This window comes from Dipodomys spectabilis, unplaced genomic scaffold, assembly GCF_019054845.1.
Source record: "Dipodomys spectabilis isolate Male_0828 unplaced genomic scaffold, ASM1905484v1 ptg000190l, whole genome shotgun sequence".
NCBI classification, from domain to species: domain Eukaryota; kingdom Metazoa; phylum Chordata; class Mammalia; order Rodentia; family Heteromyidae; genus Dipodomys; species Dipodomys spectabilis.
In genome coordinates this window covers 2,459,196-2,476,566 of record NW_024870867.1, presented here as the reverse complement: position 1 = coordinate 2,476,566, position 17,371 = coordinate 2,459,196, and the positions used below count along the sequence as shown (strand labels likewise).

Here is a 17,371-nt window from a genome sequence, read left to right as displayed (position 1 = left end):
TTGTGTTTTCCATCTGATGATAGTATCATAGCTCATTTAATGACAAAAACATTAGAAATTATAAGTAGTGTGATGAACACTATGATTTTTAAAAAAAATCTTGTTTGGGTTGGTATTTTACTAAGGATAAATGAGACATGAGTTACCAGAACTGGGATACTTGATGTATGCTGATATCTTTCCATTATAGATACATGCTCTGCTTAGTGTATTAAGCCTAATCTTTTAGTCTATGTCCCAAAGGCATCAGAATGATAAACATCTCCCTTAAGTTTTATCATAAGAAAAAACACTATATGTCAATTATGTATTGATTTCCAAAAAGAAAAGTTAGATTCATGTGCTTCAAGTCATTGGCTTTTTTATAGTGTCATCATAAAATTAGATAATATAGATACAACTTTTTAACAATATATAATTATATATACTTATATATAATGAAAAAACATTTTATACTTATATATAATGAAAAAACTTTTGAAGCTATTTATATTTTATTGATTTAAATAATATATTCTCTATAGTTTTCTACATAAATTTACAGTGAACCATCACTTTTCATAATAAATCAGAAATATGATCCTACTTAAATAGAAGAAGACATAAGTATTCAGATACTTATACACGTATCCAATTCAACTCTTATAACTGGTCATTAAACATTTGATTGGTAACAGATCTGTGTGCTGTTTTTCTTCTTTTGAGTTTGAGCATGCTTATATCTTAAAAACATGTGTTAAGGCAACATTTCTTATCTATAATCATTTCCTACTGAGGCTTGGTTTGTTTTACTATTATAATAATACGTTATAAATAGCCAACAATTTTGTCTATATTTTGTGTGAAGTAAATTAAATGCTTCCATAATCAGGCTGTGAGTTATTGGAGGGAAGTTAATAAAATAAAACTATATTTTCACCTATCAAGTGAAATCAACCTTATTACTTTTGTTTGTCTTCTGTTCTAGCAAAGTACACAGAAAGGTAGGGCACAAGGTACCTATGAAAGATGTGACTACATATGTTTGAATGAATTTACTTAATCTTTTATTCTTTTGTTTCAGACTCCCAGGAAGGAAATTACAAGTCAGAAGTCAACAGCAAACCAAGGAAGGAAAGGACAGCTTTTACCAAAGAGCAAATCAGAGAACTTGAAGCAGAATTTGCCCATCATAATTATTTGACCCGACTGAGACGATATGAGATAGCAGTGAATTTAGATCTCACTGAAAGACAGGTAAAGTTAGAACCTTTCCTTATGTAATCTTTTTACTTGGTTTGAGTCAACAATCTTCTGTCACTTGTGAAATATTTAGATCCTAGTTTGTAACCACCACAAACTGGATGCATTATTACATAAAGAACACTCTGGTAAGAAAAATCATTTAAAAATGTCAAAGATAATATAATAATATTTTAAGGAAAATATTTAGATTTGTTGTATTTAAGAAGAAACACTTTATTCTGTGATGCTGTCCATCTGTATTTTGGGTTGAAAATATCATTTTTAATATAGTGAGGTCATATGATGAGGGATTTATTGTATTTACCTTTCAAAATCTCCAATGTAGCCACAAGTACTGCACAGGATTGAGTCTGTTACGCTGGAATAACACAATAACCCTCTAATTTCAATGGTAGAACACTCTCAGCATCATTACTTGCTTACATAAAATCTCTACAACTCCAGAATTCAAACACTCACTCACAGACTCCATCTGGCCATCTTGGGCCTTAACATGTGGTGTCCTTGGTAAACATAGGAGGTAAGACAAGGTTCCAAGTTCATGCACTGACCTCTAAATGTTTTTATCTGGAAATGATCTGGCTTCCTTCCAGTCACACTCTAAGGTTTGCAAATGGCAACTTAGGTACAACTTAGGTACAAGAAGTCTAGGTAGTGGTTGGAGGCCAAGGGGACATAGGTCATTGGTAAATACTGCTGTTCTGTTGCCAGAATGATTTTACAATTGTGTGAGTCCCAGTAATTTAAAATTCTGGTACTTAAACAAAACCTTACAACTGTTAATGATCTGTGGACCCCAGTGAATTAGAACAAAATATTTTAATTTATATGTCCATTTCTTAGACTTTTTTGAATGACAAATGATGTATTCCATCAGAACACATAGCCAGCCCACTCCAAAGTTTCCACTTTGCCCTAGGAGACACTAGTCTACTGATGGTTAACAGTCGCTAAAATTTAGAAAAACATTTGCTGAAAGGAAAATGTAAACAACTTTATGGACAGTGCAAATATGACTGGCACCCTTGGGGCTGGAGTTCATTTCCTCTTTGACTGTACATACCTCTTCCAGAAATCCCAATTGGGACCAGAAAATATCCACAGGGTGTGGACAAGTGAGTATATACTTTATGAGACTTTCTCCAATTACTTAAATCATCATTTTCTGTTAATGTTCAGATTTCAGGTTTGGTAGGCTATTCTGAGTAATGGAAACACACAGAGGAACACTTTTATGTGGTTTTATTTATTGGCAGTTTACATTTTATTAAATGTTATGACTAGTCCCTGAGTATGGAGCACAAAATTTCCTTCCCCTCATCTTGACACACAAAGTTCTTCCTATAAGTTCTCGGCATTTAGCATATTGGAAAATAGGACCCAAAATTAGACAACTATTTTATTTGTATATTTTAATAAGTTTTTTATTGTGAAAATTCTGTACAGAGGGGTTACAGCTACATGAGCAAGGCAATGAGTACATTTCCTATCCAGCATTGTTGCTCCTCCTTTGTTTTTCCCCCACCATCCTATCCCTCCCACCTCCTCATCTACACCCCTCCCCACAATTGTAAAGTTCGTTTTTCGACATGGCGTCTTGTACATCTCATTGTTGCAATGGATCAATCTGTATCCCCAGTTAAACCATTTGTTTTTTTCCCTTCCCCTCCCCAAATTATACCAACATCAAATACAATGAAATCAGAGGTTATACCATGGGGAAGGGTCATACAAAGCAATAAAAAAATCACATGGTACCTCATAAATACATTAGAAACAATAGCAAGGAAGAAAAAAAATCACTTGTATCCCTATCTTGGGGTTAATTTCGCTTAACATCATCTTAGCTGACCTTAATATTTCATCTGGGATCTGAAAAGTAAGTATTCGGGAACAGTCCATATATTCATGCACACAGAGAAGGCAAATTCCAGGAAATGCAGACATGTTTTATGGAACACATAAAGGAAATAAGAAACTACAGTCTATTTTCCATCTATACAGTGCTATATGTGCAGCCAAAAGCAGAGCTGAGATTTTGTGCTTATTAATCTTGGGATCGTTTATAGTCATTTTTTTGTTATTTGGATATACAATATGATGTCACATAATTTTTGTGAAAATAATTTTCTTTTTTTTTGTCATTTGTGGGGCTTGAACTTAGGGCCTGGGTGATATCCCTGAGATTTTTCACTCAAGATTAAAGCTCTATCACTCTGAACCACAATACCACTCCTGGCTTTCTAGAGGTTAATTGGAGATAAAAGTCTCATGGACTTTCCTGCTTGAGCTGGCCTTGAACCATGATATCTCAGCCTCTCAAGTAGCTAGGATTACAGAAGTGAACCACTGACACTCAGCTTTGAAAATAATTTCTTTAAAAAAAAACAATTCCATACATATGTTTTGAGAAGTTTGAAGTCATTTTGGCTATTCTTTCTTCTGAGATGACTTGACCTGGTTGGAAAAGAACTATGATTAAAAACATTTTGTAATACATATGCATGTATCCATGCATACCCAATTTTAGAAACTGATCTTTTTGAAGGTTTTGTTTTTGCTGTCTAATATAGCACCCCAAATACGGGTGACTTTATACAATAACATTCTGTTTGCTTGGAATTTTGTGGGTGAGAGTTTTGAACTGGACTTGTCAGCCTTTCCTCCATCCATGTAGACATGTACTCAGATGGTCACCGACTAAGTTGCCTAAGCTTGAGCTCCAAGATTGAGCCTCAGTCTTTGTTGCTTATATTTTTTTCTTGTAATAACCTGAAACTTTGCAATGGTTACTAGAGCTATTGCTCAGAACACTGAGACAGAAAATTCTCATAATCAAATTGTTTTTCAAGCTCCTGCTTACATGCATTTATCAATGTAGTTTCATGTTTCAGATTATCTGACCAAGCTGGGTGTTAATACAGGAATCCATTGATAATTACTTCTGAAATAATACAAAAGCCGCCTCCTTAGGAGAAAAAAAAAAACAAGCAAAATCTTGAGGAAATAATTGAATTTTCAAAAAAAATAAAAATTTGATAATGTAAAGATTTTTATTCTGTAAAATTTTAGTAAAGTTTGATAAGACAATAATGATGTATGCACATAGACCTTGGTTTCTAGTCAGAACTACATTTTTAGACGACATGTATGAATTAATGAGAAAGAACTAAATTTTTGTTAAAACTATCTGAATTAAAATCTGACATTAGTCACTTGGAATTGTGTATTCATACAGAAGTGCCAAGCTTCTTGGGAATGGAATTAAAACTAAGAGTTTGCTCTTTCTTTTGCTCAGATTTTTATGGTATAATGAATTTGGAAGAGTTTTAGCATGAACTTCAAGACACAGCTATTCTCCAATGTATAAATATTTACTATGAAATTCATGTTGAATTAATTCACTTGTTTATATATCACTATACCTATCTAGCTATATCTATCTAGTTATAAAGATATCTATCTATAGATCGATCGATCGATCGATCGATCGATCTAGGCTATTGGGCTAGGTGTTGGAAATAAAATCTTCTCAAAATAAGCTAGACAAATAAATGCTAGAAGTCACAGAATACGAAAAAGCTGAACAACTATTAACAAACATGACAAGTATTCAATACCAAGACAAGGCTGAATTGAGAATATTCAGAATATGCTAAGTGATAATTTTATTTCTAAACTTCTGTGATGATCCAGTAGATTAAGAATCTCAAGGCTTTATTTTTATTTTTTTCTGGTGGAATTTTATTGCTGAATCTATCAGAAAAAAATGTCCCATGCTTTAACTATCAGTTTTGCGATTCTTGAAGAACCATTAGCATAGTCCTCTAAAAAGTCAAGCCCTTCATTAGGTGAAATCATTTTAGTTTATTTTCTCAAAGTTTGGGCCTCAGATAGAAGGTAAACTGATTCCTTTAAATCCATCCTTGTAAAATGGGATACAGCTTATCTGTTTATGTTGGAGCTGCTACAGCAAATTGCTTCAGACTAAGTGACTAATAAACAAAAGAGAAGTTCTGGCTGATGGAAAGTCCAAGTTCAAGGCTCTAGAGATTTGGTAGGTGGTGAGTTGCTGTTTCCTCACAGCCAACCATCATTTTATTATAGCATTATATGACCAGAGGGGTTACCTAACTCTCCAAAGTCTCTTTCATAAGAGTAATTAATGAGGGAACAGCTCTCACAGTCTAACCACCTTCTAAAGACATTAGTCCTAATACAATACTTTGAGAGCTAGGTTTTCAACATACAAATTTGGAGGACAATAATCACTCAGACCAATACATAATCATTCCATTACTTTGACTTTTCTCTAATATGATAAAGCTTATCTGTGTAATATATATCTTGACTACATTTACCCTTTAAAAATCCTCATATGATTTCAGCATGTAAAATGTCCTAACTATAGATGTACATCTGAACATTTTAATTATGTAATACTTTTCTTTTTTTCTTTTTTTAGTTTTTTTTTTTATTTTATTTTTTGTGAACACACTGTACAGACGGGTTACAATTACATGGGCAGTTAATGCGTACATTTCTTATCAAGCATTGCAGCCTCCTCCTTTGTTTACCCTTCACATCCCTTCCCAGCCTCCCCCCGCCACCCAATCCTCCCCGCCTTCCCCCCCATCCCCGCACCAACATTGTAAAGCTCGTTTTCTATATTTAAAAATTTGTAAGATTTAGTCAAGTAACAAAACATATGCACCAAAATATCTCTAAATTTATATTCCATATTTTCCTTCCGTTGATAACATTCACTAAGTCTGGAATATGTTTTTTGACTTTAACTGAACAAATGCACAGACATAATGCATACATATATAGCAAAGAATGATGAATATTAAATATTCTTGATGTATAGTAGAAATTTTTAAAAAAAATTCCATATACATACAAATTTACTTTAAAATCAGAACTGGTCCTTATCATCTAGTGCTTATCTCTAGAAATATAATGTGTTTACCTATAAATTATTTATTCTATAAACAGCATACTATTTGTAGCTATGCCTATATTTTCTGAGGAATATATGGGCTGCCCATTTTAGGATAGGCTATAGATATATTGATAGGAAATTTTTCATAATTATTAGGTATATCTTTAGAAAAAATGTATGATACGTTGTACCTTTAAACATTATTTGGGACTTGAATTTTCCTATTGCTACTTGAAGAATAGTCATTAAATCTCACAAAGAAGTTACATAATGTTGCTGTTTTCCATAATGAATGTTGAGATGTGTCTATAATTCCCTTTATAAGTATTTTTCAAATTCATCTGGCCAAAATATGAGAGAGAGAAGGAAACAGAAATAAAGAGACACAGACAGAAACAGAAAGACTTGCAAAATAATTTCCTGTTAACAAAACACTAAAGAACATTCAAGAAACATTAAAGAAATATTTTTTGGTTGGTTGTGTGGTCTGAACTCTGGGCTGGGTGCTCTCCCTCAGCTCTTTATCTCAAGGCTAGTGCTCTACCACTTGAGCCATAGCACCACTTGCAACTTTTTTCTGCTTATGTGGTGCTGAGGAATCGAACCCAGGGCCTCATGCATGCAAGGCAAACTCTCTGCCACCTTCCCAGCCCAGAAATTATTTTATGTTAAGTACAAAGGGAGACTCCAAAACAAAGTTGAACTTTGAACTATATTATATTATAGTGTTCTATGGATGTTATTAGTTTAGTAATCTTCCAACATATAAATTCCAATTTATAAATGTATTTTCATGTACTGAAGATCAACAACTAGTATTCTTTGACAGAGTCACTCAGAATACATTGAAAAGCCTTTCAGTCCTAATAAGTTTCTATCACAAGGTATTTTTAAGTTGAACAAAATTTTTTTTTATTATTTTCCTCTATCCTGATGAATGTGGAGAATGCTTCCACAACATTTGTATCTCACAGTGGGAAGAAGCACCCTGGCAGCTGTGTGAGCAGATGAAATGTCTTCTAAAGTGGATATTTTTCTAGAGTGAAGGTTGCCAAATAAAGAAGAAATAACAGGCTCTTCTAATTTATAAACCTTTTTTCACCACAAAGCTAATCAAAGGAACAATGCTGCAGATTTGTAAAATAGTTAAAATTACCGGAATAAACAGATTCATGTACCTCTCTGCCAAGATAAATGGAAAATCCCACCTAGTTGGATCATCTACACCAGAGAGACATTATACCTTGTTTGTTACTCATAAATCATCATGTGTACAAAGCCAAGTCTTTTCAAAATAGTCATTCATTCTTGGATGCCAAAAATGAGATTTTTTTTGTACCAAATATATAGTGCTTCATTTTTTGCTCTAAAGTTTAATATAATTCCTCCTCTTAGCAGGATTATTTCTATACATTTATAGGAATACACTTAGCTATTTAGCATATTGTCTATCCAAATTGTTAAGACTACCTGTCTAACCCCTGATTTGCAAAGATTCATTAATTTCATGACACCAGTATTTAAGTCACTTGGAAAGACATAAAAATATTTGTTTAGATCATAGTGTTCAGCTAACTGAACTATCTCAGTGAAAGACAATTTGAAACACACCATTTTTTACCCTACTCTCCCATACATATGGTTTTTTGAGATGTTATTTAAACGATACTAAATTAGAAATTTATAGGTATTTTGAAAAGGCCATGAAACTTTTGTGTATAAATTTATTTTTTTATTGTCAAGGTGATGGACAGAGGGGTTACAGTTAGATATGTAAGGTAATAAGTACATTTCTTGAATAAGTACAATTATTGTCAAACTTTTTACTCCTTCCCTCATTTTCTCCTGCTTCCCTTTCCTCCAACTCCCCTGTCAAGTTGTACAGATCATTTCCAATATATTGTCTTTTGTATATAACTTTCTCATTGGTTTTCCCCTTGTTTTTTGTCTCACCATTCTGTTGTTCCCCTTCCCTTCTCTCATTCAAATAGACGTATATATAATACCAGTTACCAAAATCAAATACAGTGACAACAGGAGATATATCATAGGGGGAAAAGCATATAAAAGAAACAAAAAATTGCATAGTACATTACAAATAACAACAACAAAGCAAAATCTTTTGTGTCCATTTCTTGGAGATCATTTTGTTAGCATCATCTATATGGTCATATAGATTTTTTTATCATATACATATAGATTTTCAGATCCATATATGCAAATATTCTGTGACAGCTATAAAGTAATAAAGTCAGGCCTAAAAGAACTGGTAGTCTTTAGAGATGTGACTATAAAAGACTTTGTGTCAGTGGTTCCTGTATTCCCAAGTTTCCTCATGAAACAGAGATATATTCAATTCATAATGGACTAGAATTTAGAATCCCACTGTCAGTTGTTTTTATAATGGACATGCACATACATTTATATATATTTCTAATTTTTCACCTTTGTCTAATCATTGGAATTATTGACTATTTTAAGAATCAATGTGTATTTATTTAATAATAATAATTGTTTTTTAATGTTATCATAATAATCTTAGGTCTCTGGTAATACTCTCTAAATCTAATAAGCACAATGGCCAAGGTACTAAAGGCTCGTTTACATTCAAAACAGAAAACTAGTATCATAGCAAATTACCAATGGTCTATGACTCCTTATTTATAAGAATGATGAGTTTCTTGATTTCTTTTTTTTTGCTTATTTACATTTTTAATTATTATATCTTTAAGTAGTTGTACAAAGAAGATCCCATTCTACAAAATATTATAGGTCCAAGGTGTCTGACAACATTGTCACCCATTGCTCTTAACGAGTTTCTTAATTTCAAAGCAGGAAATATTTATATTCCATTTTATGTATGAGTTGATGAGATGCTATTAATCTAAACAATATGTATTGATAGTGGTATATTTCTAATTGTTGTTAAGCATTGTTCTGAAGGGTATGCTTTATGTTAAAACAAATTTTTATACTAGTTGGCCTCAGAAGTTTGAATAATGTAGGTACAAAGTAGTGGCTCCAAAAGCAAAAGGTCCATTTGTTCAAGTCTTGCTTTTTCTAATACAATAACAAAGAAAAGCAGCTAATTTAGGTTTATGTTTTCACTCAGTTTACAAAAGTCATTTATTCATAATGTGCTTAAGCAAATATCTGTATTTTGTACTTATGTGAAAATAAGATTAGGAATATTGAATTTTTAATGTATGTTCATTGAATTAATTTTATCAGAAATGACAGAATATGGGACATTGTATATAAATATATAATATATTATATATAAAATATATAATTATGTACTATATACTGTATTAATATATAATACATTTATATATACTGTATAATTTATAGTATTCTTATATATTACATATTTATATACTATATACTACATATAATATTGTCCTAGTGTTACATTTATCAAAAACTAAATTAAAATGTATAGATACTCTAACAATGTATTAATGATGTGAAAGGTTACTTTGACTTCATTTTTGGAAAAAGGAAGAAGCAATATACCATTATCATGCAATAGTACCCTTAAATATAAAATTATTTATGGATAATTTTATTTGTTGTTTTTAATAAAGATTTATATCTTATTCTAAATATTATTTGCCAGTGGCTGACAGTAGCTAATGTTTATTCAGTTTCTTCAAATATATGAGAAGTAGTAAATTTTTGTGGCTATCGTAATTGGCATGATTTGTAAGAAAAAAATAGAGGGGGAAAAAGAAGGCCCAGAACTGAAAATTGTAGAGGAAGAAATAGTTTTGCAAAGTCATAATTATTGTGCTAAGATAAAGAATAAAGGTGAGAGTTAGCCTTGTAAACAGATACTGGACATTTAGCATGACCCACCGCCTCATGTCCACATGCTGCAATATCTACACAGACACCTTCCAACCTCAATATGTTAATGCAGAAATGACAGCTGATTAATGACTTCAATCTGCTTCTTCTAAATAGTAATATGATTTTTTCTTTTAATTAGACACAAATCCATCTATTCAGATAACAAGAATTCAATGGTATTGTTGTCTTCATGTTTTATTTTGACATCAAGCATACATGGTTCAAATTCTTCAGTTGGAGTGTTGGCTATATGCATAACTTATGTAGGCTGGGTCTATTACTTCGGGTGTACTAGATAATTGACATGGGCAAACAATCCCTGGGGAGGCACTAATTGAATCTGAAAATCATATTTGTACAGTTATTCTTTGGGTACTTTCACATCTAAATATGTGAATAAATATTTCTCAGACAGTGACTACAGTATTTCACATACTCAGATAAAAATGGAAACATTTGGAATATTAAGTCTACAAATTCCAGATGTTTGGAGACATCTGGATATGTCACTAAAGTTTTTAGTTTTCATCCAGATGTTTAGGCTTATGTTCATTTGTTTCTTCGAAAGATAGACATTTATAGTATTATATAAATATGGGTTATTGCATTATTATACATGGAAATTTATTGCAACTTACATGCCTCTGAGTAACTAAGGAAATTGCATGACAATCAAAATTTACATTTAATGTTTGTTCTCCTGTGTTATAATGCAAACTCTACAACAAAACGTATTTTAAGCTTACATTTTCAAAATTGTAATATGAAAGACTAAATTAAATAAAGAGCTAAAGTTCAGTAGGATGTAGCTCAACTGAAATAGCCTGTTTTTAGTATATACAAGGTCCTGGATTCAATCCTCAGTAAACAAACAAATAAGTAAAATAGAAATTAATATTTAGCCAATGGTAATAGAATTCTTCCTTACAATAATTTTTTGTAAAAGAAAAGATATTCTGTTGTATATCATCCATATAATTTAATTACCAAAATTTCCTTTGCCTTTTCTCTTTTTGCAAAAGTATTCAATATGTGAACTCACGTTTTCATGTTTATTGGAAGAGTAGCCTGATCATCTAAGCAATCTTAATACTAAATCCTTACTTTGTTCACTAGGGGTAAAGTAATGGAAATTTCTAAGATGTTTGAAAAATTAAAACTAGGTTTTAAAATATTCGCTACTATCAAACTTTTCTATTCTTTTGTTATGAAAAATACTTTGTTGAATAATACTCTGCAGAACTAGTTTGCAATCTGGTGATTTCCTAAAAAAATTAACATTTTATCCTTATTCTGATTCTTAGCATATAATAATAAGCTATATAATATATGATATTATTTATAATTTATAATAAGCTCTTATCCAGAACGTACCAATTCTTATAGACCAGTAGATACAATTGACTTGAAGCACAAATAAAATAACAGAAGTTCATATATTATTTACCAAGCTCAAATGTTTCAATTCCACATCTCATTTGTATACAAAAGATTTGTTGACCCAATTCCTTAGAACCTAGTGTTCCAGCCTGGGTTACTAGGATAAAAACCCCAACACACACAAGGATGCCAAGAACAACAAGAAGATGATCTTCCCAAGAGGGGAAAAATCATTTGCTGTATTAACCATGTGACAACTAACACTGTGAGAGGGCCCTGGGAGTCAGAATGGAGCCTGATGGTGTATCTACGGATATTGTGAGTGTCTCTAATAGGGATTATTAGCAATATCACTACGACAGTAAACTGCTTAGGAATATTCCTTAAAATATGAAGCTAGCCTTTCTACATTTCAAAATATTCCCAAACCATCAGATACAGCTCATAACAAATGTCATATTTACAAGTCTCTTTCTCTTGACTGTGAATGCCCTAACAAGGAGGAGGGTCTGCACTGTATTTATACTCCCCACTGGAACCCATCCTGTTGATTTAATCCACTACGAATCAGTGGATATTAGATGTCAGACTGTAAAAATAAGTCCAAGTAACAGAAGAAGAGTCAGATTATACCCACTCAGCATTGTTTATAAATACAGACTATTGTATGAAATATACTTGCAATTTTTTTTAAAATCAATAAAATACTTCTTTTACACAATGAAATGTTGTTCTAAAAAAACCAAGCCAATTACTTTTATTTAAGTCAATGAAGCTAGGCTAATGAGGTGATACCAAACTACACACTTTATTTGCAAGTTTTAATATGATTGAAAAAATATTTAGCAAGTTATAATATACTAGAAGAAATATTTAAAATTTAGATTACTTTTATGCATTTTGCTACTACTGTGATGTGAATAAACATGTTTCCCCAAATATCTCCTTTTACTTCAGTTTATCCCAATATTTTATAGGTTTGCAAATAATACTGAAAGTCTTGACTTTTGGGAATCCTTCTTTCTATAAGATGAAGCTATTATGTAACTGTTGTTTTTATTGGTCTATTAGTAATTTTATGATATTCCTGAATCAAATACATACATTAGCCATTAAAGAAAATATTCTGTAGAAATTGTGTGTGTGTGTCTATTTCATTTGTAACAAAGCCTTAAACTCTTTTACAACCCAGAACTCATTGTTGAGTGTGAGGTTTTGTTACATGTAAGAAGGAATACTAGCCCTACAATAGTTGGCAATGTGAGAGTTTGTTAATAACTCACACAATTGACTCTGAGAAGAAAGTTAATGTGAAAGCTAAAAAAAGAAAAGAAGAAAAAATCTAAATTATTACAACTACTATATAATGATTAATTGCTTTCATCCACACATATGTATATATATATATCTAAATGTAGTTACATATTTATTTGTGCATCTCTATATTTCTGCATATATTCAGATAGCAAATTTTAATAGAAATGAAATATGTTATCAGTTTGAAGTTCCACATAGTAAGTATAGATACAAAACTGGGTTTCGTTTAAAAATTTGATATCGTATTTTTCATATTTAGAATTGTATATTTATTTTATGATGGCTTTAAAGATTTACTGCACATTTTCTCCACAACAAAGAAATAAGTGTAAATTTACTGCATATCTTCTCCTCAACAAAGAAATAAATGTAGACTTAATAAGTGTAGAAAAATTGCACAGAAGTCACAGGATTGATATGCTTTGATTTCTATATCCCGAAAGCTTTAAAAATAGGAGTCCAATAGAAGCAAAAAACACTACATTTTGGAAGGGACTACCAAGTTGTTCTGTGTAATCAGATGAATCATGAGTGTTCATCTCAATGTTCTCCACTATAAAACAAAAGGGATGTTAATAGTATCCAGAAAAATTGTATTAGAGATAATAAAACTAGCTTATATCTCTATGTAGCTATATAATAAAAACAACTATTGAGTCTTTTTTAAAGTAAATAATAATGTAAACATTAACTATGTAATATATTATTCATGACTTCTAGTACAGGCCGTAGTACATGACAGGTTTTAACCTCATAATTTCTCTTACAAGCACTTGAGAAACCTGTAGAAACTTGGGTGAAGCATTTGAAGTTATGCAAAAATCAATGATATGAATATCTTTACAAACTGAGCATATTTCTTCTTACTTTGTCTTTTACAATACGTATATATAGTTAGAATTGTCTCTAAAGTAAAAATGGAGAGTATACATGTTTCTGATGTAGAAAAACAAAGAAGAATTTTCCCTATTAGCTATTCAGACTTATTTTAGAAGTGCAACAATGAAGATGCCACAGTTTTTGTCAAAGGTTAAGAGAACTGATAAAAGAATGTAACGGAGCACACCCTCAGCTTCCAGGAAACTTGATTTACGCAAGGGGAAAGATTTCATTAAGGGAAAGGGTCAATTGTTTTTAAATGGATTTAGGAAAACTTTTATGAGATAGCGGGGATTGTTATTATATTAAAAACTACCACAGATAATTCAAAGTGTTGGCCAATATGTAAATCAAGTAGAACTCCATTGGAGTGCAAAAGTGGAAAATGATTTTTCTATGTTAGTGCATTATACTGGCCTGGTCTTTGACCCATTGATGTAGATTTCTTCCTAAGCAAGATACAATGATGCCAGTAGAATTCTGACTGTAATAGATGATCATTATATTAGTAAATGTTTGCTTGTTAACATTTTTGTGTGCATATATATGTGTACATGTGTGTGTATATATGTGTATATATACACACTTATATCTGCCTAAGAGCCATATTAAATGTATTAGCCAAATTCAATTATAATTTTTTTTTAATTTTCCCTCTAGATGGGGGCTGGTGGCTCACTCCTATAATCCTAGCTACTCAGGAGGTTGAGATCTGAGGATTGAGGTTCAAAGCCAGCCTGAGCAGCAAAGTCTGTGAGACTTTTACCTCCAATTAACCACCAGAAAACCATTTGAGCTGTGGCATCCCGGCCCAGAGTTTAAGCCCCACCACCAACCAACCAAAAACAAAAAATTCCCTCTAGAGCTGATATGAATTACATAGTATATGATGCCATATCAGCATTTGATAAATGTAGACAATTATTTATTATGAACCTATTTCTCAGAAATAAAAGTTCCTTTTCTTTTTTTCTTTTTTGCTTGCACCAGGATTTGAACTCTGCCCGTTCTTGCTTGCCTTCCTTTCTAGTACTTGAGCCATATCTTCAGCTGACTTTTTCCTGGTTTTTGTGAGGTGGATTCTCACAGACTTTACTGCTTGAGCTGGTGTTGGACCATAATCCTTCATGTCTCTGCCTCTTGACTGACAGTTGTAAGCAGAAAATAACTAATTCTAAAAGAAAAGAAAACAGACAGTAGGAGTTGAAATGGTCAAATAAAAATGTCTTACAGCAACAGGAACTAAACAGTCCTTGATTTATAAGGGTCAATTTGCAAAATTTTTGACTTTATCATTGTGATTTTAGGGCATCTGAGCCTGTTATAGTTTGACTTACTTATTGAGGTTTGCTCCTAAAAGTGGACTATCAGCATGGTCCAGTTTCTTGACACATGGCCTTTCAAATGCAGCTTCCTTGTAGCTTGGGGAGCATCTAGTAAATTGGATCAGGAATCAACACTGATGGGCAAGTCAAAGAAGAATTGAGAGGGTGTAAGAACTTTAACCAAGACAAATATATGATTTCTAGTACATAGAAACTCTTTATAAACTTAAATGCTACCCCCAGCAGCTTTGATGAGTGCTTCCTCGTCTCTATTTTTGCATCATATATTAAAAATATGAAAGAGTTTTGCATGCAACTTGATGAAATTCAATACTGAAGTATTTTTTTTTTTTGCTCTAACTTCATTTCCTTTCACAGGCCTCTGAGGAGCTATGTATTATTATTATCATTATTGTTTATCTTAAGTATGTATTTATTATCTTTAAATAGTCGCTGAAAGGAGTGGTCATTTGACAAAGCAGTTGATGCATACAATGAAAACATTTTCACTTTCTTATTTTTTGATGTCTAAAGGAGAGCAGAATGCCATCTTAATTGCTCATTTTGTTTTCTTCTATCCCCCTTCCTCTTTAAGGTGAAAGTCTGGTTCCAGAATAGGCGAATGAAGTGGAAGAGGGTTAAGGGAGGGCAGCAAGGAGCTGCAGCCCGAGAAAAAGAACTGGTGAATGTGAAAAAGGGCACACTTCTGCCGTCTGAGCTTTCCGGAATCGGAGCGGCCACCCTTCAGCAGACAGGGGACTCTCTAGCCAATGAAGACAGTCACGATAGCGACCAGAGCTCAGAGCATGCTCACTTATGATATCCACAGAGAGGACCAGCTCCATTCTCAGGAAGAAAACGTGATGGCATCATCGTTTACACACAGAGATGACTATGATAGTGATGGTTATTGAACCCGGGCATCGCATCCACCTGTGTTACATGGTTGGTGGAGGGTCTTACAATAAGTGCCTCTTATTGAAGGTGAAGAAGGTGAACTTGCTTTCAACATTCCAAATCTGTTTGGTTGCATGCCTGGCAGCGACAACGGTGTGTGTTGGCTTTTGCTTGCACTGAAAATTAAGTTGCTACCCAGAGCAAATTTGAGAAGACCTCTTTTTTTTTTTTTGTTTTAAATTCAGGATGCTTCCAGAATGAAGATACCAAAGACAAAATTTTGAACATTGAACATTCCAAATGCACAAGGTCATGTATATGACAGTGGGCAGATATTTGCTTTTGCTTGCACTGAAAATTAAATAGCTATCAAGTATAGACCGTGAAGTATTTTATCCTGAACAGCCACAGTGCCTGAAATCACCAAGTGGATTTTTTTCAAATGTATTTTTAACTCTGTATATATTACTCTTAAGTCATTTTTCTGTCTTCACTAATTTTAGCAATGCATTCATATTAGCTAATGAAAATAGGTAGCCACATTGCCAACCAGAAACAGCTTCTTATATTTTTAATACACTCTGTCATTCAGAGACCAGCACATGCTTACCTATGTCCAAGTAGAAGAAGACACATTAGAGTCTGATAGGGCATATTCTTGTACCACAGACAAAACAAACCTTATGTTGCATATGCTCTCAACTGCTGCTGCTACTACATTATAAAACTTAACCTTGCTCCTAAATTCTTCCTATCTTATAGCTTGAAACTTAATATTAGGATCATAGGAAATGCAGTTACCTTGCAGAAGGAACTTTGTATGGCAGACATTGTTTGATTTTATTTCTATAAATAATGATAGCTCTTGTGGAAGTGATTTAACTATCAAGGAAAACTTTATCCTTATTGGTAATGATATTAGACAAAGTGAAAAATGAGGCCAATGTTTCAAGTGAATAGATGACAAGATTCCAAATATCTCCAAATTAAGTTCAGTAAAAATACATTCCTGTTCATATGTGATATGTTTGTGCACGGCAACAATCATTGTATTTTGAAAAGAAGTTTAATAAATGACCTTTGTAAATAATTTTGATCTCTTTTCTGTTATTCTGTTAATTTAGTTATTGATTTTGGGTACTGGTCCTGGGGTTTGAACTCAGGAACTAACGACTGTCCTTGAGCTTCTATTGCTTAAGGCTTGAGCTATATTGCTTGAGTCACAGCTCCACCTTCAGCTTTTGTTTGTTTGTATATTAATTTATTTAATCACTTATTGGAAATAAGAGTCTCACGGACTTTCTGGCTGGTTTCAAACTGCAAACCTCAGATTTCAGCCTCCTGAATAGCCTCCTGAATAGCTATGATTTCAGGGATTAAACCACTGTCTGAGTTCATATTTTAATATATTTAAATATATACATATATGTAATATCAGTGCTTTAAAATGTCTCCGATTATCTGTTCTTATGTAATCCTGATAGAAGTAACTAGAACAAAATATACATTTCTGAATTTTTAATATTGCAAA

General features: G+C 32.4%; 1 protein-coding gene across 1 annotated transcript in view; it reads left to right on the top strand.

Annotated features, from left to right (window-relative positions):
• The window catches only part of Meox2 (mesenchyme homeobox 2), a 57,702-nt gene extending 40,797 nt beyond the window's left edge, over positions 1-16,905 (top strand). Inside the window, exons 2-3 of the mRNA XM_042695814.1 lie at positions 1,064-1,236; positions 15,539-16,905. Of these exons, the coding sequence (XP_042551748.1) occupies positions 1,064-1,236; positions 15,539-15,763 (398 nt within the window). The 3' untranslated portion in view covers positions 15,764-16,905. The remainder of the gene's footprint in view (positions 1-1,063; positions 1,237-15,538) is intronic.
• The last annotated feature ends 466 nt before the right edge of the window (positions 16,906-17,371 follow it).